General features: G+C 38.7%; 1 protein-coding gene across 3 annotated transcripts in view; it reads right to left on the bottom strand.

Annotated features, from left to right (window-relative positions):
- The window catches only part of SOX5 (SRY-box transcription factor 5), a 386,873-nt gene that overhangs the window by 59,242 nt on the left and 306,635 nt on the right, over nt 1-20,996 (bottom strand). For 2 of the 3 annotated variants that reach the window (XM_040967762.1, XM_040967777.1), the window contains one exon: nt 14,768-14,914. The exons of the other annotated variant lie outside the window; for it this stretch is intronic. In XM_040967762.1, coding sequence (XP_040823696.1) covers nt 14,768-14,914 — 147 coding nt within the window. The remainder of the gene's footprint in view (nt 1-14,767; nt 14,915-20,996) is intronic. 3 annotated transcript variants of the gene reach the window in all.

A 20,996-nucleotide genomic window follows, 5' to 3' on the forward strand; every position in this document is an offset into this window, starting at 1 on the left:
CCTTGGACAGCTATGTGTGTCTCTGTATGGGCAGTTCTAGTCTCCTTCTAGATGTTCTAAATGCCCACTCTTTCAGAACTATGTCTTTATCCTCCTAGTTCTCCACAGGCTAGCTATCATTCAATAAACAGGACTGGGCCAACGGTATTTGTTTACTTGTCTGTCTTCCTCACCATGTGGCTCGTTAGGCTGATCCCTGTTCTCTTCATCTACCACATTTCACATATTCTAAGTGCTGAAAAGAATTGTCGCAGAAATCTCGGAAGGGTTGCTTTGCAATCGGAGGGAACTTGGCCCAGAAACTTCATCTATGCACAAATAATTCATTGTCTGTTTTCAAAAGTCTGATAAACCTATGAAAGAACATTTTGCTTGATTTCAAAGTCTACTGTGCGGAGACAGTCAGCAACATTTTTTCCCTCAAAAAAGACATTCTCATTATCCTTTTCCACCAGAAGACATCACATTTAGAATAGTTGCACACGACTAATATAATGCTACATTCTAAACATGCATTTTAAAAATGTCTATTTTTCTTTAATCTCTCAATATTTTTGTACTCCAAATGCTAGAAAATACTGACTATAGAAGAGGCTTGAGAGTTTCCTTGTAGAATTAAACAAACAAAAAGAACTTGCAGAATGTAAACAAGAAAATAAATCATTTTACAGACACATTCTCTTAGAAGTTGCTTCACTGTAATTGCAAAGGCTGACATAATTCTACATCACAAATTATGATGACGAAGGGTTCAATTTTGTTCATATTGAGTTGTTATAGAACGTTCAATCTAGCAAACATTCATTGAGTGCATATCAAGGACTAAAGGAGCAAGGAATTGTTTCACCATGATCCAACTTATGGAGCTGATCTCCTCATCACTCATTTTGTTGCCAGCTCATGATCTATGGTCCCAGGTATAACAGATCAGAATTCTAGGTCAGGGAACTACAAATGCTCATTAAAATTATAAGCAAAATTTAAACAAGTTATCTAGAAGTTCTACTCATTCTGGATGAGAACCATGACAGTTTTAAGATAAGTAAGACCAGCAGTTGCATAAAAATGTATACTAAAAAAAATCCCATTATTTGACCTAAAATTCTCATCTTGCCCTGTATTCAGTGTAGAGTTGACCTGAATATTGATCTCCCACAGACTTAAAATGAAACTTTGATCCTCAAAAGAGTTGCATAAAGAAGCACAGAAAACACAAATCTGTACTTATTTAAGGACATTCCTGTGCTGTCATAACGCTCTTTGAAACATACTTCTCAACAGTATTTTCTTGTGTTATTTTAAGTGCTGCTGGAACTACCACAGGAGAAGAATATCTACTGCATTTCATTCTTTCTATTCCTGGTCTAAATTTTTCCCCCATTTATGAAATATCTGCATTGCCAGAAGTCATCAAAATTGCACAACAAACATAGCAGCTCAAATTATATAATAAACTCACAAAAATAAAATCTCACTTGGCTCTTCAAAGGTTCAACGTGAATGAAAGCCTCCTATAGAAGCCCAACACGGGTAAATGTTCTTGCCAACCTCTAAAGCAAAGCTTAGATAAAGTATAATTTTGGGTTAGATGAAAAATATGAGACTATTAACTTTTTCTGGTAACTAGCAAATATCTAGAGGGAAACAGATTTTCTTATATCAATTTGAGTATACCTTTTCCCCTTTATTTGTTCTGATAATAGACAACCTGAAAATGGAATATTTAACTTCACTTTTTCTCCCTTAAATATAGAGATCTTATCTTTCTTCTTTGGAAAAAAAATCAAACATATATTTCTTAAACTGTGAAATTCTGAGAAAGTTATCCAATGGAAATCACTTAGAGTCCATAGCTGGAAATACAGTTACTAGAAACTAAAAGCTATAAGTCTTGGTGCCCAAGAGGGGAGGTATAATTTTAAGAAACATCCAAGTAATGCAGGAATTTTAGAAGGTTTATGAGGAAATGGAATAAAAGTTTTGGTGCAAAAATGTGAAATCCTTGTATAATGTTTACATAATCTTGTTTCCTTGAGGTTTTTGAACTCTCATTTCATCTACAAGAAGAATCAGAACTAGCAAAGGCACACATGCTTCCCATGACAACAAGCTTTCGGCACAGGGAAATTGCTCACGAGTTTTGAGTTTTAGAAACTTTCATTTGTGTACGCATGCTGCTTTCCAATCAACACTCTAATGATCAGGTTCCTGGCAAGATTCAATATTCTGAGTTGCTAAGAACGTACTTTTCAGGCTTAATATGTATAACGCTGAAATTCCAATGAGCAAATTTCTTATTTCAATAGAGACAAAATTTCGTAGTTTCAAGTACAAGAAGAGTTTTAAAACTTTCCTTAAAAATTATTCTATATTTCAAATGGGTATTCTGTTTCTTATATTCTGAAACTTTAGTGTGTATGAGATAAGGAATATGTGCTTGCAAATTCCTTTGATTATATTAACAGAGCTCAAACAATAATTCACAATCACTCTGAATTACACCGCCGTGAGCATCTGCTATAAAACAATTTTACTTTTTTAGCATTTAATGTTACTTGAGTCATAAAATTTCTGTTCTTTGTTTTAAAAACTATTAAGAACATGTTCTTCAATGGTTTTTTTTTTTAGCAGTGATAAGAAACTATGTGAATGCTGAGAGAAAAACTTTTTTTGCTAGTTTTTTATTATTGTTATTTTGACAGAAAAATCTTATCAAATGTCTGGTCAGGTTGTGGATTAGTCTGCATCTCTGTAAATTAACTTTGTGCAATTACTGTTTCCTCTGTATTGTAAATGCATGAGTGAATGAAAACAAGGTCTAACTGGAATATGACTTTCTTGAGCATAACACAATGCAATAAATTAGCAGATATTTATATAGAATGTATAACGATTATATATTGAATATTAAATGCATTAGGAAAGTAAATATATAAATCATACAATGAATTATAATTACCTATTTTTAATCATTTTACAAAAATTTTACAGTACTTTTCTATGTTCTATTTTTCTATTTTTTTCGGCAGGTGGCATGTTATGCTCTTGTGTAATAGGAGGTGTGACTTTTAAACAGCTTGTCACTATACAGATGGATGAAGGGAAAGGGGAAAGAAAAAAGAGGAAGAGAATTAGGGAAGAATAATGACAGGGAGATAAAGAGTTTGAGAGATCATTGTTTTCTCCAAGATACTCAATGTTTGCAAGGATTAATTCACTCAGTGATGAAAACGGTATTATTTGTAACCTCACACAACCCTGTTACAGCTGCTTCAACAATGTAGCGCAGCTTTCAATGACTTTTTCTAGAAAAAAAAAATAGCTGTCTGTCGGACCTGGTGAAACCACACTAGCTTAGCAAGTACTGGACTAAAAAACAATATCAAAAATCAAAATGAAAGGATGACTTGATTTTGCTGTGCAGCTTCCCATACCGAGATGCCCGTGCTGGGAGGGCTGGCAGCTCTGCTTCTCGCCCAGCTCCCTGCTAACGCTCTCGGGAAAGCTGCACAAGGTGGCCCGATGACCCGGGTCTTGTCACTGGCTTGGGGGATGTGCGTGGAGTTCTGGGTTTCTAGCATTAGCCGGAACTGGCCCTGCCTGCTGAGCTGGGTGGGAAGCACGTGAGTGGAAGAAAGATTCTCTTTCTCTTCACCTTTTAAATAAATAAACCTTTGGGGAAAAAACTCAAGTTAATCAGAAATCAGGGTTTACTTTTTTATCTGACTTGTTTATCTGCTCAAAATATATTAAACATTTCCCAAACTCTTATGAGTATTAGTATGAGGCAATCACCATGTTCTAAGTTGAGTTTTAAAATCAATCAGTACTCAAATGTTAATACTGAATGTCATTATAAAGACTCAACTTTTCATCTCCTTCATGTAGGCACTGCCTGGTAGTATCAAGTATACAAATTTTCTTCTACTGTTAATATGATTCACTCGAATAAAGTAAGTCACTCGGAAAAAAAAAAATCAAGGACTATTCTGGATTAAATGCACATGCGCGGCCCCTACCTGGTGCCCCGTGTATGTTGTGTGGGCGTGGCTCTTCCTGCATACCTGTTCATGCACTCCTGACCACATACATCGTGCCATATGACTGCACGATGTGTTTCACTGTTTACCACCACTGTCAGCTCTACGACTCTACCATGACATGCTATTTAACAAGCAATTAATAGACACTTGCTGCCCTTGATTGCCTCGTCCTGTCCAGGGCAATGCAGATGATACCAGCAGAGCTCAACTTGCAGAGTGCTCAGTAGAAACTGATGCAGACATTTAAAAATGCTCATACAGGGGCTCCAAGATAAATATTTTTTACCCATAAAGTATCCGAAAAAAAAGGACATGCAATACAAAATTACAGCAGTTTGATAAGTGGTATGACAACTGGAAAATATGGTATGTCTCTTTTAAAAAGCTGGTATATTTTGACTCTCCTTCAAAGTTTTTAGTATGAAAATCTCCTGGGTGATTTGGTTTTTCTCATTTTTGCAACCTTACAATCTCTCTCTCTTTTGCTCATTTCATTCAAGCTGCCTCAATTTGTATTTCTGAACCTTGAATTCATTAATTTCTTTAACTTATCAGGGCCTTTGTGGCTGAGCTATGCCTTGCACAAGTCATCTTTTCCATGTCTCTGGTCCTGGAGGGGACTTCTTAGAGCTGTACCTAAAGGAAACCCCCTTTTCCCCCACCCTTGTGGGAGACCTGGAAAAAGCTTCTGGCTTCAGAGCAGCTCAGGCCACTTCGGGAGTGAACCAGCTAATGGAAGATCTTTCTCTCTGCCTGTCCTTCTCTCTCTGTAAAGGCGCCTTTCCAACAAAAATAAATAAATCTTAAAAGATGTATCTATATCTATATATCTTTGTATATCTATCTATCTCTCTATCTATCTATAGAAAGCCTCTTATGTCCCCCACACTTTTCATCTTTCACTAAATTTGCTTATTTTTTCACAGCACTTACCCTATATGAAATTACCTATTTACTCGATTGCTCATAATTTACTTCTTCTTGTTAAACTGCAAAGTCTTTAGAGAATTAAAAAAAAAAATTTTTTTTAGTAGCAACAGCTCTGCTCTCCACAAATAAGCTACAATGCAGGCATAAGGTAGCACCTGCTGAGTCAGTGAAGGGAGACATCAGCACAGATTGAGTTACAGAACACTCCACAGGGGTGATCCTCAGCAGCCTTAGTTAAGAACAGACGGAGAGACACCAGATAATTCCTGGTGGTAAGACCTGTCGTTCCTGGAGCTCACCTGAAGGCAAAATAACATTGTCCTTTTGTCGTTGTTGTTATGTGAGCGAATATGCTTTCCTTCCACTCAATCCAGTTTGGACTGGGTTTTCTATTATTTGCCATCAAATAGTACTAATCAATGCAACTGTCTTTCAGTGGAACCACCAGAAGATAACACCCTGGAGAACAGATTCCAGACCTATTTAAAGAACACCTACGTTAAGAGTCATTCTGAATGCAGTCCTGCCACCTCATAGAGGCGCGGGCTCCCCGGCCTTGGGGGTGTTCGGGCAAGTGCCCTCTTGATGGCGTTACTGTGTGCAGAACTGAGTGCTTTCCAAGGCTTCCTTCCGACTTGAAGGCATAATTCTTTCTTTTCTTAATCTTATACATTTTGCTAAAGAATGAACCTTCTGAATATTTTGAGTTTGGAATTTGTCTGCAGTTCACACTGTTTTTCTCCAATTTGACTCTCACCTCGTCCTCTGTTTAATTCTATTTTTTTTCTCCTTTATGTCCTTTATTTTGTAATGTTCAAAAGTATGGATAGAATTTTTGTTGTATCCAGAGGAAAACGCAGACAAATTCCCACGGATAAATACACACATGGATTTCTTTCTCCCAACACTAATATTTGCTGTCATTGGAAAAAAAAAAAAGATTTGTAACAACAGGTATTTGTTCTAATGACGTCTGTATCTCAGACGAAGCACCTGATATTTTTGGCTCTAGTTCCTGATTGCAGCTTCCTGGCAATATAGAATCTGATGCAACAAATAGGGTTCCTGCCACCCTCACAGGACACCTGCCTCAGCTTTGGCCTTTCCCAGCAGGTCACCTGTTGCCAGCATTTAGCGAATCAGCTAGCAGAGGTGTTTCTCTCTCTCTCTGCCCCCATATCTCCATTCCACTCTCCTTTTTTCTCTGTCTACCTTTCTGCCTTTCAAATAAGAAATTTAAAAGCACTTTGTACTTGGGGCTATCTCCGTGACAAGAACTACTACATTTTCCCTTATGAAGAAGAACTACGTAAGCAGCATATATTTACATAACACAGAGAGACAACCAACTTTGATATCTTTGTCAATTCTACTTGATTCCACTTCTGAGTACACTCTTTCAAATGTTCCAGTGCAGGAGAAGTCTAAAGCAAAAAGCTGTCAGCTTAGGGACAGCAGCTCAGACAAGGCGCTCATCAGTCCTTCTCAGAAAACGAGGCATTGAACTGTCTTGAGGTATGTTTTAGGTCTGAATTTATCAATGATTCTCAAAAAAGAACAGAACTGCAGAGAAAGTATGTTTTGTCTTCTCCAACTCTGACATAATAAAGCCTTAGATTTCTGGTCATCTTCTTGATCTGAATTCTGAATAACTTTTGACATCATTCATCACGCTGTGTTTGAGACTGAATCTGTCCAAACAAACAAAAAGCCAACAACAACAACAACCAACCAACCACTCTGTGCTGGGATATGCAGCCCTAATCAGTAGTATTCAAAGATTTCCTCTGTCCAGTTTGCCTGATTTGTGAAATGCCGATTCTATCTCTGCTTCTGAATTTTACGAGGTTCACAGCCCTCCTGCCCTTCCAGGGCCCCCCAAGAGTTCATCACCAAGTGACCTATTTGCACATGTAATATGACTGAGCTCAGCAAAGCCCCTGTTTAAGTTCCTGGCTGGCTGAGATGCCTGTCAGCTGAAGACAGATGAAAAGAAGAGGCTGAGGCTCGTCGCAGGGGTTCTGCGGATAACACTTCATTTAGCATCCTTCTTTGGAGCAGGAGGGAACCATGAAAAGAAACTATTTTATTTAAAATGACAGGGCGATTATGTTACACCCCCTGTAAATATGTCCCACCCGAGGAGCGATGATGATGATGAGGTTAACAAGGGACCTCTTGGCCGTTCAACTCTGTGTGTGATTCTTCTTAAATGAACACACCTCGAGTGTGGGAAACACACACACGCACAGCTCAAAACCTCACAAAACAGTCAATTCACTGGATATCGAAAAGCAAGGAACAGGAAAGTGTTCAAAGTACAAAGCAGCCACACAGAGCAAGGTATAAGGGAGACTGAAGCATTTAACGGATAGACCTGACAGTGTTTAAACATCCTTAAACAAAGACTACGGATGAAAAAAAACAGCCAGTTAGAACGTGGTAATACTTGGCTGAGACTGGCATCTCTTTCCGCTCCGAGGTTGGAGGAGCAGCGGAATCTAGAGAAGCGCCAGCCCATCAGCTTCCCGATGCACCGGGGGTTTTATCTGATGCTGATCAGCTCCTCTTTCATGAACACCGTCTCAGCACTGCGCATTACTTAGAGACACTTCATTCAGAGACCAGCTTTTGCCCTGTGGAGTGAGCGGTGATTATTGGAGATCCTGACCTGAAAGGCTTTAAGAAGAAGTCAAACAGTAGTGTTCTCGGGACTTTTACATATTGGAAATAACACCTCTGACAAGTAGCACTCTGCACAATTTTTCATGGCCAGATGAAATGCGAACAATATTAAACGAGGTTACAGTTATATGGAAGAGTGCTGTTTGAACTTTTCACCATGGAAATACTCCCGTGGAGGTTCTTGCACTTCCTGGCCATTTCAAACTTACAAAATCTCTTTGATGTCGTATGCTTTATCTTGAAAGGATGTTTTTGTCATGATATTAAAAATAATGTTCTCATCCATCGGGATGGCAGTGGTTCGACTTGGTTGCTGTTCTCCCAGGGGTGCACTTTCGCCTTGCGTCTCTCCTCCCACTCTGTCACAGAGCTACTCAAAATGCATTCAGTCCCCCCAGCCTCTTGTTGGAACTAATCCTCAATCAAGGCCAATCTCCATGATCCTCTCCTTTCCTGGAGACCCAGCGTGTTGCTAAGTCAGCTTGGGAGCACGTGCACTGCAGTTTGTGACTCACACTATTAAACGACAAAAACTCTACCCTGTAGATCAGTGTGTATTATGTTTACTCCATAGCATCAAACAAGGTGATTGGCATCATTATAGCACAGAATAGGTGCCCTAACAGGAGTCACTGACACCACTGATACAGCTCACACAAGCACATGGCCACCAATTCAGAAAAGATTTTCATTACTGTGCCTGTGAAGGAGGCTCAGAAAACAATATAAAGTTCCAGTTCTTACTTCTGAACCCAAAGCAATATTTATAAGGATACAGCAGTTGAAAGAATCTAATCGTGTGTGGTTAGCCGGTTAGGGCCATTTCTAGCTTGTCATAACTCCCAGGTGCTACTGCTGAGCAAATGGGAATATCACTGCCAGAGTATGCGAAAGGAACAAAAAAAAATGGACAGCATGCTCTAGCCAAGGAGACACAGCTGTGATGGGAGAGTGACCAAGGTCAGGGTACAGTCAAAGGAAAAGCATCCCGGAATTCTCCCTCGTCATTGCCTTTACTGACTAGCGGTTCTTTGTTACCACAGGTGACAATTTTCCATCAGATACTGAGAAACAGCTAGGATAATTTGCAAGTCAGTGTTATGATTTTTTTTTCAAAAGCAAGTAACTTAAAATATGAAGTTCAGATCTGTGTTGTGCCTTTGACCTAGGAGAATCTGGACAACAGCAACTCGACACCAACAACGGGGTGAGCTGTTTTGAAACTCAGTGCAAATAGTCTTCCATGTGTGGCAGTTGAAGTCAGTTATTGATTCTGCTTCTCAAAATTAGAAAAACAATTCTATTGAAAGATCAGTTTCTAACATAAAGTAGGGGTTACCTAGGTTCATAAATGACTACAACAAAACAGGCAGGAAATCATTTAAATAAACAAATATGTTGGAGAAAAATCAAAGTAGCTAATACATCATCTATTGGCCCATCCTATGGCAGAACACTAAACTATAAAAAGAAATTAAAATCCATTAAAGACCATAAACAGATTCCAAGCATCATCTTTGCACGTGAGATTCAAGCTCCACTATTGCTCAATACTTTAATTTTCTTTAATATAAGAGGGTAGAATTACCTCTTATATTAAGACTCAGCTGTGAGGTCATAGATGTGGTAAGAAATTAACACTGATGAAGTAAATATATTTTTGTTTGCAATGAAAAATAAATACTTCTGGAATAGGATTTGGAGGAGAAAACTTGAAGGCTGAAGAGACAAATGCATATGTACTTGGAAAAATTTGGTTGAACTATGGAGAAATTTTACAAAGCTACTGAAAGCCTATATTCTCTATCAACTAGACCCTGACAAATCAGACCAGGAAAAAAAATCCACATGCATTTTTCTTACTGCTACAACCAAAGCATTTTTGAAAACAATCAGTGATAGATCAGACATTAATGCAAATGAGTCACAAACAACACATTCAAGGACATATAATTCCACAAGCAATGCTAACCCTGTTCTCAAATGCCAATTTTTGAATAGGCTACACTTCCTTTCCTGCTTCCCCATTTACAGAGTGCAATTCCTGTGTGCAGTTGGTGGAGGTTCACTGTGAGTCCTCTAAAGGTTTCTTTATCATTTAATATTATAAATAATTATGTTCCTAGGCGGCAGTTCAAAACTCAGAACAGCACTCGTCCAACACCCCAGGCAGGTCAAGTGACCTTTCTCCAATTCTCCTCTCTCTGGTGCTGAGGACAGACAAAGCGATATGTCTGTCATACGCCATTACCATTAGAACAGAATCTTGTTCTTTTATTACAACTGAACTCCGCCAGATTTCTCAGCAGGAATGCTAAGTGAAATCAATGTCTTGGATTTCCAGGCTGAGCTTGGAGGTCACAGCCACTCTATCATTTCTCAGCATTATCCGTTCTCTCGTGCGCACACACTCCCTAAGCCTCCAACTGGCACACAGCAGATTGAAAACAGCATGCATCAGAGAACTCATGCTGTACAATTTTACAGTCTTTTGGAGCCCCCTCCTTTGGATTTCCCCTTCCTTTTTTTTTTTTTTTTTTTTTGCAAATTGCAAATAAATTTTGTTTGTGTCCTTTTCTAGGAGTATGAGTCCAAGGCAAGAACATGCCCTTTCAGAAGAGCAGGCAGTGTGACGCAGACGACAGTTGACCCAGGGCCTCTGTCACTAGGATCATTCCCTTCACATCTCACCTGTCTGTGCCTTAGGATTCCATTGTTCTGAATGGCAAATGTAATTTTAACCTAAACTGTCAATTTGGTTTACACTGGGTACAAATGTAATACAACACAAAGCCCATTAATGAAATAATTCTATTTTATACAGAGAATGTCATGACAAGTTGCCAATAAAACACACAGAAAATAACCCCTCCCCCCGGATACTAATAATTGATTGTTTAAAAACATACATATGATAATAAATGATAGCTGTTTTACTCCTGTAAATCAACATGTCTATTATGGCATATATAAATGTCAACTGCAGGCTGCAAGGAGGTAAGTTCATGTATAATGAGGGGTCCTCCTTATTTACTAGTGGTTGTATGGGCGAGGAGGGAGCATGTTGTTCATGAAAATGACAATGGGGATACTGAGTGGCTTGGCTGCTTTTAGCTCACTGTTTTGCTGCTGAGCTAAAGCACAAACACCCAAGCACAATGGAGAAGGCTTTTCGAACAATGAAAGCAACTTTAGATAGTATGCTAAAGGACAGAGAGCAGGGAAAGGGCCTATTTTTACTGAATCTATTCTTTTTGAAAAGTAGGCACTTCAGTCTCAGTTAAACCTTTCTATATTGCAGGATAATTGCGGATGGGAGGAAACACTCCATCTACTATTTTCTTAAGCTTTATATGATAGAAAATTCATGAAGGCTCATTTTCAAAAAAAGTAATTGAACCTTAAAGATAAGCTATAAACTATGTTTTTAAATTATGTATAATCATGGCTATAGAAACACAATCTACTTTTTCACTAGTGTGAAATGAATGGGGGCTATAAAACCATAGGGTGTGGCAAAATGTTAACTTTATTGAAATAATCAACCTCTTTTGCACTGAGGCTGTAGGGTTCTATGAATGTATAGACCACAGACTATAATGTACTTTTCTAATCTTAGCGAAGACACACTTTTCTGCACTTCCTATGGTTAGCTAAGAAAGTATGAATGTCACTATTTCTCAGCAAATATTTCAACGGATAAAGGCAAGGAGTGTGCCACAGCTGGCTAAGCCTTCTGTGATGCCAGCATCTTATATTGATGCGGCAGTTCAAGTCTTGCCTGCTCTGCTTCCCATCTAGCTCCCTGCTAATGAGACTGGGAAGACGGGAGAAGATGGTCATGTTGGGCCTCAGTGACCTGCAATGGAGACCCATATGGAACTGCTGGCTCCTGCCTCAACCTGGACCAGCACCAACCACAAGCACCAGCAGACCTAAGATCTCTTTCTTAAAAAAAAAAATCTCTTTCTCCATTTCTCCATCTTTCCCTGTCATTCTGTAAATATCTTATAAAAATATGAATTTTTTAAAAATGATATGAATAAACGAATGAACGGATTGATAAATGGATGAAGTTGACTGACACCAAAGGCTTATTACTTACAAGTTATTTGGTGAAAACATAAAAGTGGTAAGTCACTCTAGGGATTAAAAAAAAAAAATGTTCCAGCAGTCACTTAGAAATATGCTGCAAACTCTAAAATCCTAAGTCAACGGTCCAAATACAAAACCATGGGAGCTAAAACACAGCAAATTAAAACTTCTGAGGTATCTCTGTGTGACAATGACTATGGCGACAGAGACAGCCATTTTACTAAAACTTAGTCTGTGGATGTAATATATTTAAAGTGCCAGAGCATGAAAACAGTAACACGTCACTGTTCTAAATTTGGGGCGGGGAGGGGGAGGGAGATGGCAGCTGCCATGGTATAATAGGTAAAGCTCCCGTCTTAGGTGCTGGCATCCCATTTGGATGCTGGTTTGAATCCCATCTGCTGCACTTCCCATCTAGCTCCCTGCTAATGGCCTGTAAAAAACAGGAGGGTGACCCAGGTGTTTGGCACCTGCACTCAGTGTGAGACCCTAAAGAAGCTCCTGGTTCCTGGCCTCTGCCTATCCCAGCTCAGCCCACTGTATCCATCTGTGGAGTTAACCAATGGATGGAAGATTCTTTCATTCTCTTTCTCTTTCCTCGCCCCTTTAGGGATCGGGTGGAGTGTGTGTGTGTGTGTGTGTGTGTGTGTGTGTGTGTGTGTGTGTGTGTGTGTGTCTTTTTCTCTATGTAATTCTGTTTTTAAATTAAATAAATAAATCTTCAAAATTTGGGGACTGGCATTATAGCACAGCATGTAAAGCTGCCTGTTCTGCATGCTATGCCTCATGAGCACTATCCTATTGGGTGCGATAGGAGTGCCAGCTGCTTTACTTCCAATCCAATTCCCTGTTAATATTCCTGGGAAGCAGTGGAGGATGGCATAACACTTTGGGCCCCTTACACTCATGTGGAGACCCAGATGAAGTCCCTGGCTCCTGGACCTGGCCCAGACCTGGCCATGGCAGCTATCTGTGGAGGAACTAGTATAAGGATCTCTTTCTCCCTTTTTCTCTAACACTGAGTTGCAAATAAATAAACATTTAAATTTAGAAACACGTTATAATTATTACCAAATTTTAAATCATCTACACTGCTGTGATTACAAAGAAAAGCAGACCAGGCCTTAGATACACAGAACACGCAAAGTCCGTTAAACAGCTCTAAGAGATCTCCAGACGAGCAGCTGATATTGCTGGATGGCGTATATTCCTCACTGTGTATCTTCACACAGTACTGGTTCACTATGGCCTGATGTCATTTCTTGTCCAAGTTAAATTATGTTCCCTGTTTTGCTTTAACGATATGGAAAGGAACTGAGGGATTCTGGGAAGCCAGGATAGACAACTTCTAATAACTATGAAACACATCCTTTGGAGAGTCAACCGCATCTTAGAAAAAGTTTTATTTATTTTTAATTTTTGGATTTTCTCTTTAATACTTTGTAATGCTTTTTGTTGGCTATGATCCTGTTACCCTTGAGACACTGCCACATGGCATTCAAGGAATTGACAGAAAGATACTTTCTAGGTAACTCAAGAAAAAACAAAAAGGAGCAAAAAAGGCCGAGTAGGCATAAATGAACTGGGCCAGTTTTGCTGCTAAGCACTTTTCCTTCTGTTTAACAGAAGATTTATTTCTTTGAAAGGTAAAATGAGAGAGACAGAGAGAGAGAGAGAGAGAGAGAGAGAGAGAGAGACAGAGAGAGAGAGAGAGAGAGAGAGAGAGAGCAGCTAGAACACAAACTAGCACCCATAGGAAATACTAGCCAGCTTTAGCTGCCACATCACAACACCAGTCCCAACATGTCTTATACAGTCAAATTATTTGTGGTTATCTCCATGAATAATAGCAAATAACCACCACTTATGGTCTCTTCTAATTTCTTTAACAAAAAGCTCAATATACTCACATAACAGCAGTAAAGTCAAGTCTTGGGCTGCTGCAGCACAGCAGCTATAGCTGCCATTTGTACTGCCACCAACTCATACTGGAGTGCCGACTGAGTTTTCTACTGCTCTGCCTCTGATCCAGCTACCTGCCAGTGTGTCCGGGAGAGCAGCAGAGGACGGCGCAAGTACTTAGGCCACTGCCACCCAAGTGGAAGCCTGGTTAGAGTTTAAAGCCCCTGGATTTGGTCTGTGGAATGATGAAAGATTCTCTCTCTCTTTCCCGTAATTTGTCCTTCAAAAAAGTAGATAAATGAATAATCTTTTCCTAGAATGTCTTATCAAATAAAATGTCCAATCAATTATTATCTTTCTCCTTTAAAGCCAAGAGACTTAATTTAGCTGAGTGTCCACTGATCCGTGCCCATTTATTCTTGGAAAAAGGTTTTTCTGAGTTCTAAAAGCAAAATGATGCCTAATTTTATTTCTTGCACCATTCTCACCATCCTGTATTCGCATGATACATCGTGGTCTGGATGACAGACCTAACAGCCAGCCCTGCTGTCTTACGTTAGACGAGTCACTGGCATTGAAACACGCTGTGGATGTCCTAGTTCTATTCATAACCGACGGTGTATTCAATTTCTCTTTTCTTTGGTAAATCCTGGCCAGGATCTCTCACTGAATGCAATCTCTTCCTGCCGGTGAATTCCATATGTGTTTTTCCTCTAACTCTTTATACAACCTCCTATTTTGCACCAGCGCATGACTATGTGCCTCTTTTTGTGCATGTGTAACCCGGTGCTTTCATGAAGTAGAGAACCAGCTCAGAAACGACCGTGCCACTCACATTCCATAGTCAAACAGCGGACACACATTTGCTGATTAAATGAATCAACCAACGACAGTGTGTATGTGGACCTTCCACACACACACACACACACACACACACACACACACACAGAGACCCGGCGTGTACAGTTTTTCCTTCCATGAACCTGTCACGTCTCTACAGACCCAGATGTTAGCCTTGCTGTTGGCACAAGGCGGACATTCAGAAAATATCACTGAAGGAAAACCATACCCCCTAAGCGACAAGACAAACAGCTTTTCCAAAAGGTACCTACCTTGCTTTTGGGCGGCGGGCTGTTTGTGCTCTTGTCTGTGTGGATGCTGGTAGGAGAGACTGCAGCACCAAGGTTGCCTTGGGGGATGCCTGGGAGCTTGCCTCCTGGGGACACCTGCATTGCAGCGAGCTGGGCAGCATATAACTGCTATGGGAGAAAAAGAGACTATCAGCAACAACAGAGAGGCACCATTCATGAAGCATATGTGGCTGGGATGTTTTTTCTTTTACAGCTTTTGGGTTTCACATCTTGGAACACTTAAGGAAAGATGCTGTCACCTCAGTTTTCAGGACTCACTTCGGGGTAATGACAGGTGTCACATATAAAGGGCCTCAGCTTCAGCACGGCTAGAGCCTCTAAGCTAGAAACTCCTGTCTATCTTGAGTCTTTCCTCGGTTTATCAGAGGCACATATATCATTTCATTGAGTTAAAAGCTCATTTTTCTTTAAATGTATGCAGTATGTTACAAAAGGATATCATTTCATACAATTTTCTTACTATCACATCAAGTGTTGTATATCTCTTTTGTCTGGTTGAATTGGGCAGCTGGAACAATTTTTCTGAGCATTAATTGAGTAGAAATAGGCCATTTAATATGACATGGAATAAGAGTAGTTGAAGAACTTTATCTAGCCAGACAACCTTTACAGATAAAAATTTAACGGATATTTGCCAAAGGCTGTGTTCATCTCATGATATCATGTCAAGGTAATCTCAAAGATTATCTCTGAGATAATAGGTTTTAAAGAAAACTGTCCACCATACACACTTTTCCAAAGAGAGTTGTCACTTGCTAATTTCTATTAGAAACCCACCAAAAATTCACCCACAAATATTAATTTCAAGGAATAATTTACTTCACTATGTGATGCATTCAAATCAATAAGCATTTAGATAAAAACTTTTCATTTTCATTTACCCCTTTGTTACCATTGAAAGATCTGTGTGAAAAAGAAATTAGATTTCATAATATATAATATGGTATTTGTATATATACACATGCATATATTCCAATCTCCGTTTTCCATTTGTCTTAGCATTCATGATTGGCTCTTTCTATGCAAGCTAGAACTGAAGTGAATGCACTAAAGAAAAAAGCTCTCAAGAAGTACTATAAAGTGGCTCTCTGGATAATATTTGCCTTTTTCTAAAAGAAACATTTCAAAGGATGGTATTTTTCAGAATAAGCTATAGCATCTGATAAGTGAGATTGTCTTATAAACTCAAGTAATGAAAACTACAGACAGCAGCCATTCCCATTGAAAATATACATTGGTTTTCAGAAAGTATGAGCGAAATGAAAACAGAAAATCAGCATTATTTTAAGCTTATGGTTTATCATTATGCAAAGTGATATAAAACAAATCCCACAGAAGCACTGACACATAAGAGAAGTATATTTGTATTATCAATAATGGTTGTCATCATATTTTACACTACTCCCACAACGGTTTTCATTAAGGATATCAGCTGTTTCTGGGTTTTCACTTATGGAGGAAGGACCAAGAAACACCTGTTTCAAACATATTTTAATTTCTGCCCAATTATATGTGCTTATAACGTTTCAATATATGGCACCGTAGAAGCAAAGAAAGGCCCAGCTCCTAGAAAATCTAGTGTAGTTTCTATGTACATTGATGAACTAAGCCAGGAATTCTAATGCTGCCAGATCCTGCTCTGGCCATTTCATGTGGCAGTAAGATATGTCTATCAGCTGATGACTCTTCCATGTGATGATGTGTATATAGCAGTATATAAGTCCTTTGCATGTAAAGTACATTTAAATATGTTATCTTAAAACATAAGAGAGAAGGGAATACCATTATATTCTTATATCTCTAAACTACATTGAATTTACTCTTTGTATTAATATTTTATTAACATGAAAAAAATGAAAAAGTGAAGGTTTAGAGACATACAGGGAGAAATATTCCATCCACCGATTCACTCTAAAAATGGCTTGTGGGCCCAGTGGGGTGGCCTAGCAGCTAAAGTCCTCACCTTGAATGCACCTGGATCCCATATGGGCACTGGATCTAATCCCAGCAGCTCCACTTGCCATCCAGCTCCCTGCTTGTGGCCTGGGAAAGCAGTTGAGGACGGCCCAAAGCTTTGGGAACCTGCACCCGTGTGGGAGACCTGGAAGAAATTCCTGACTCCTGGCTCTGCATCGGCACAGCACTGGCTGTTCCGGTCACTTGGGGAGTGAATCATTGGATGGAAGATCTTCCTCTCTGTCTCTCCTCCTCTCTGTATATCTGACTTTGTAATAAAAATAAATAAATCTTTAAAAATGGCTTGTAACAGCCAGGGTAAACCAGAAGCCAGGAGTAATTTAGTAATCGCATCCTGTCTTCCTGGTGCTCATATGATCATAGACATACTTATATAAACTGGTACTTCAAGAAATTCTTAGGAAGTGGAATTGGAAGTTAAGTTTATTTTAGTGCAAAACTTTTCAAAATCCATATAAGTTCTTTCAAACATGTACTTTCCATGAACTGTTCGGGGATTTTGTACACGTGGAGTTCAAAGTTTGAAACCCCATCTATCTCTCCCACACAGACGGCAGGAACCCAAGCAAGTGAGCTGGTAGCACTGCCTCCGAGGATGTGCATCAGCAGCGAGTTGGAGTCAGGCTGGAGCATGGGATCAGACCCACTCTTTCTGAAGTTGGACAGAAAACCTTACCCAACAGAGGCTAAAGCTGTTCTCCATGCACTTTGTAAATGATGCTCTCTGCCTACAACAACATAAGCTTTCATTGTGTTTGTTAGCTAAGCTTAGCACTCTTTTTTCTCATATTTTACTTACGCAAGTACAAAACTACTCTTAAAAAATGGATAGAAAATAAATAGACATTCTTTCTGTTCAGCTGTGATGCTCTTCTAGGGAAAATTGGTATAATTGTATTTGGACAATGTTTTCTATGCCACCATGCTCAGTACAATTTCTTTTCTTTTCTTTTTTTTTTTTTTTAAGAAGACACCCATATTACTCAGAAATCTTAAGAAGGTATTTTTGGGGGTCAATGGTGGCTCAACTGCCTAATTCTCTACCTGTAAACACTGGCATATCATTGCAGTGCCAGTACATGTGCCAGCTGCTCTACTTCGCATCCAGCTCCCTGCTTATGGCCTGGGAAAGCAGTCAAGGATGGCTCAAGCTCTTGGGCCTCCTGCACCAACACGGGAGCCTGGGGAGATGCTCCTGGCTCCTGACTTAGGAACACCTCAGCTCTGACTCTTAATGGCGATTTGGTGAGTGAACCAGTGGATGAAGGTTCTCTTGCTACGTCTCTCCTTCTTTCTGTAAAGCTGCCTCCCCAATAAATCTTTTGAAAAATTTGAGAAGCTATTTTCAGAAATTGCACACAACGGCAAATTTAAATTCTAAACTGGTGTCCTGCATCAATCCCTAGAGATGGTGGATTGCTACCGCATTTCCCCTAATAGCTCACTTTCCCCAAGCTGCTAAGCTTTTTTTCCCCCAGTGGCTATGAGCTTACGGTGCAAATGCCATCTGCAGTATCTGGACTTAAAACATCAGAAACTGACAAAAGTATCCATCAGAATTTGTTGCTCCAAACTATTTCCTGACTAGTAAACTCCTTGATGGCAGGAGTTACATTCTCATTATTCAATATTTATCAGAAAACCCTGGAAGTAAGCATAATCAGAATAAAGGCAATACTGGATATGAAATAATGTATTTTAAAAACAGTTCTTTAGCACACACATAAAAGGAATAATACTGACGAGGTAGAAACAAATTTTAAAAATCTGAAATGATTATGCCTTGTTTCTGCTATCTGAATTACCATTATGGCTCATCAATGATGTTAATATAACTCATATTCATTCGTTCACTTCATTTACTTGCAAGCAAAGAAACATGAATTCAAATACTTTATCAGCATAATATTCTACTATACTTATTGTGGCTATTATTAAATAGTAACAATAAGTTGACTTGGAACGCTGAACAAAAAATGGGGAACAATTATATTAAAGTACTTTGTTTCCAAAGGACAACAAAAAGCAGGCTGTGAAGCATACTCTTACATATTTTTGGAAAACACAAATGAGAAATTCCTTATTGTCCATAAGTGAAATATACTCATTAATTATGTGCTGGGCCTTCAATATTTATTACTTATGAAAAGGCATTTCATGAGCTATTTTCTCTTCATTCAAAGCTTAATTTTCCCCATTTTAAAAATAATATTAACCAACATCTCCTTGATCACCGTGCGTTCTAACCTCTCTTTCTATGAATTCAACACTTCTGAAGATTGCACAGCTTTCGTATCGCTGTAGGTTTGCTTACTTCCCTTCTACCACCCTCGGTGCTCATCCAGAGCACTGGGACAACGCCACACACAGACGCCAGAAGCAAAGCACAGCATCCAGTTTGCTCCAACTTTCTGCTCAGGCATGAATTACGGAGCTGTCCTTTTTTTTCATACTCTCCCTTTTTTGTTCCTTACTGTATCTTTCCTCCCCAAATTACCAACTTCATCACACTACAAAGTTCTGTTAAGTATAAAAGGTATTTCAAGAGAAAAAATATTAACATCATGACTAAAAAAACCCCCAACTTTCTAAATGACATATAATAAACGCAATTCTGAGAGATAACTGAACTTCAACACTAGCATAAATTGAATAGAATGTGTTGACTACACAACTACCTAATATTGTTTTTACTGGTTGAAAATTTTTTTTTCCTGAGGAACGGAATCCTTTCCTCCATTTCAAATCTCATCAAACGTGAATATGCAAGAGGAAAGAAAAGGTCTTCTATAAATAAATCAAAAATAGAATTATATATTTGTAACATTCAAACAAATGGGACCAATGAGCTTGTTTAAATTTATCTCCAGAGTTTAAATAATTTGAAGATATAGTTGTGGCCCTTTGTCATTCCTTGCCATTAGTTTATCACTCAGAAACAAAAGTTTTACACCTACAGTTTCACATAAGTAAACAGATGGACCTAAATTCTCAAGAAGAATATCAGAGAGCTAAAACCTTTCTTATTAATAGCATTTTCCTGGTTAAAGTAGAAAGAGGAATGCACATTTGGTTGTTTTATCCTAAATCCTAAACTAGAAATTAGGCAGTGCCAGCTAAGATACAAATATTACGTTAAATACTTGGACACTTGCGAGCCTATGTTGTCCTCTGATTTAAAAGTGCTTCTGAAGTCGAAATTAATGACAACAATGCTATCTGGTAGATATGGTGTGCAGAAAAAAAGAGGTTTTTTTTTTTTTCTTTCTTTTTTCTCTGTTTTTAGGGAAAAGGACAGGGAATAGCATTTGTGAGGGAAAACTTGGCAAGGCAATTTCAAGGCTCCGTAAGTGTTATCTTTATAGCTTAATTTCAGCTTCTTAATGTAACTTAAATGTGGAGTTTAAAGAGAAACTAATGTACTGGAGAAAATCTTTCAAAACATATCAGCATGTTTCAATGCGAATAAATTTGCTTTGCACATTATTTCTCATAATGTTTCTTTACAGAAAATTATCAGAGCGACTTGAGTTTAAACATAGACTTTTCATAACACTGTCAGCATTTTTGAGGATATTGCATGAAAAATAAAATAGGCCTTAAATTTGCTGAATACCAGGGCAAAAGTGCAACTGAAAACATACATGCCAAGTACATAAAAACTTATAATTTATAAATCAAGCTAACGAACTAACTGCCCAATCAATATGTTCCATTTTCCTTGATAAATTTGTGTCAAAATAACCTGGATGCAGATAAGAAACACACAAGAGACTGTCTCACTCACCAGGATGACATGAAGAAACAATCCAAAATTAAAAACAATCCCAAATAATAAATAAATAAAAATAACAAATAAAAAACATTTGCAAGATTGTGTATAAACTGTAATCCCACCTATTGTAGTGGGAATGTAAATGCAACTGCCAATTTGGAAAGTAATGCTAAAGACAGTAAGAAATACAGTATGACTCAGCAATTGCACTGTCAGTCATATACAAAAAGGAGCTGCAGACAGGATCTGAAGAAGACACTTGCTTAGCAGCATCAGTCACCCAGCCAAAAGGCACGAACCGTATCAAGCCACGGATGAGCAGATAAACAGAATGTGGTACACACAAAGGCACATTATTGAGTCTTCGAGGGAATGAAATTCTGCTAAGTGAATGAGCGAGACACTACACAATGACTACTGTAAGATTCCACCTACATG

Source organism: Ochotona curzoniae, unplaced genomic scaffold (assembly GCF_017591425.1).
Source record: "Ochotona curzoniae isolate NIBS_2020 unplaced genomic scaffold, NIBS_Ocur_1.0 contig_1482, whole genome shotgun sequence".
Lineage (NCBI taxonomy): Eukaryota > Metazoa > Chordata > Mammalia > Lagomorpha > Ochotonidae > Ochotona > Ochotona curzoniae.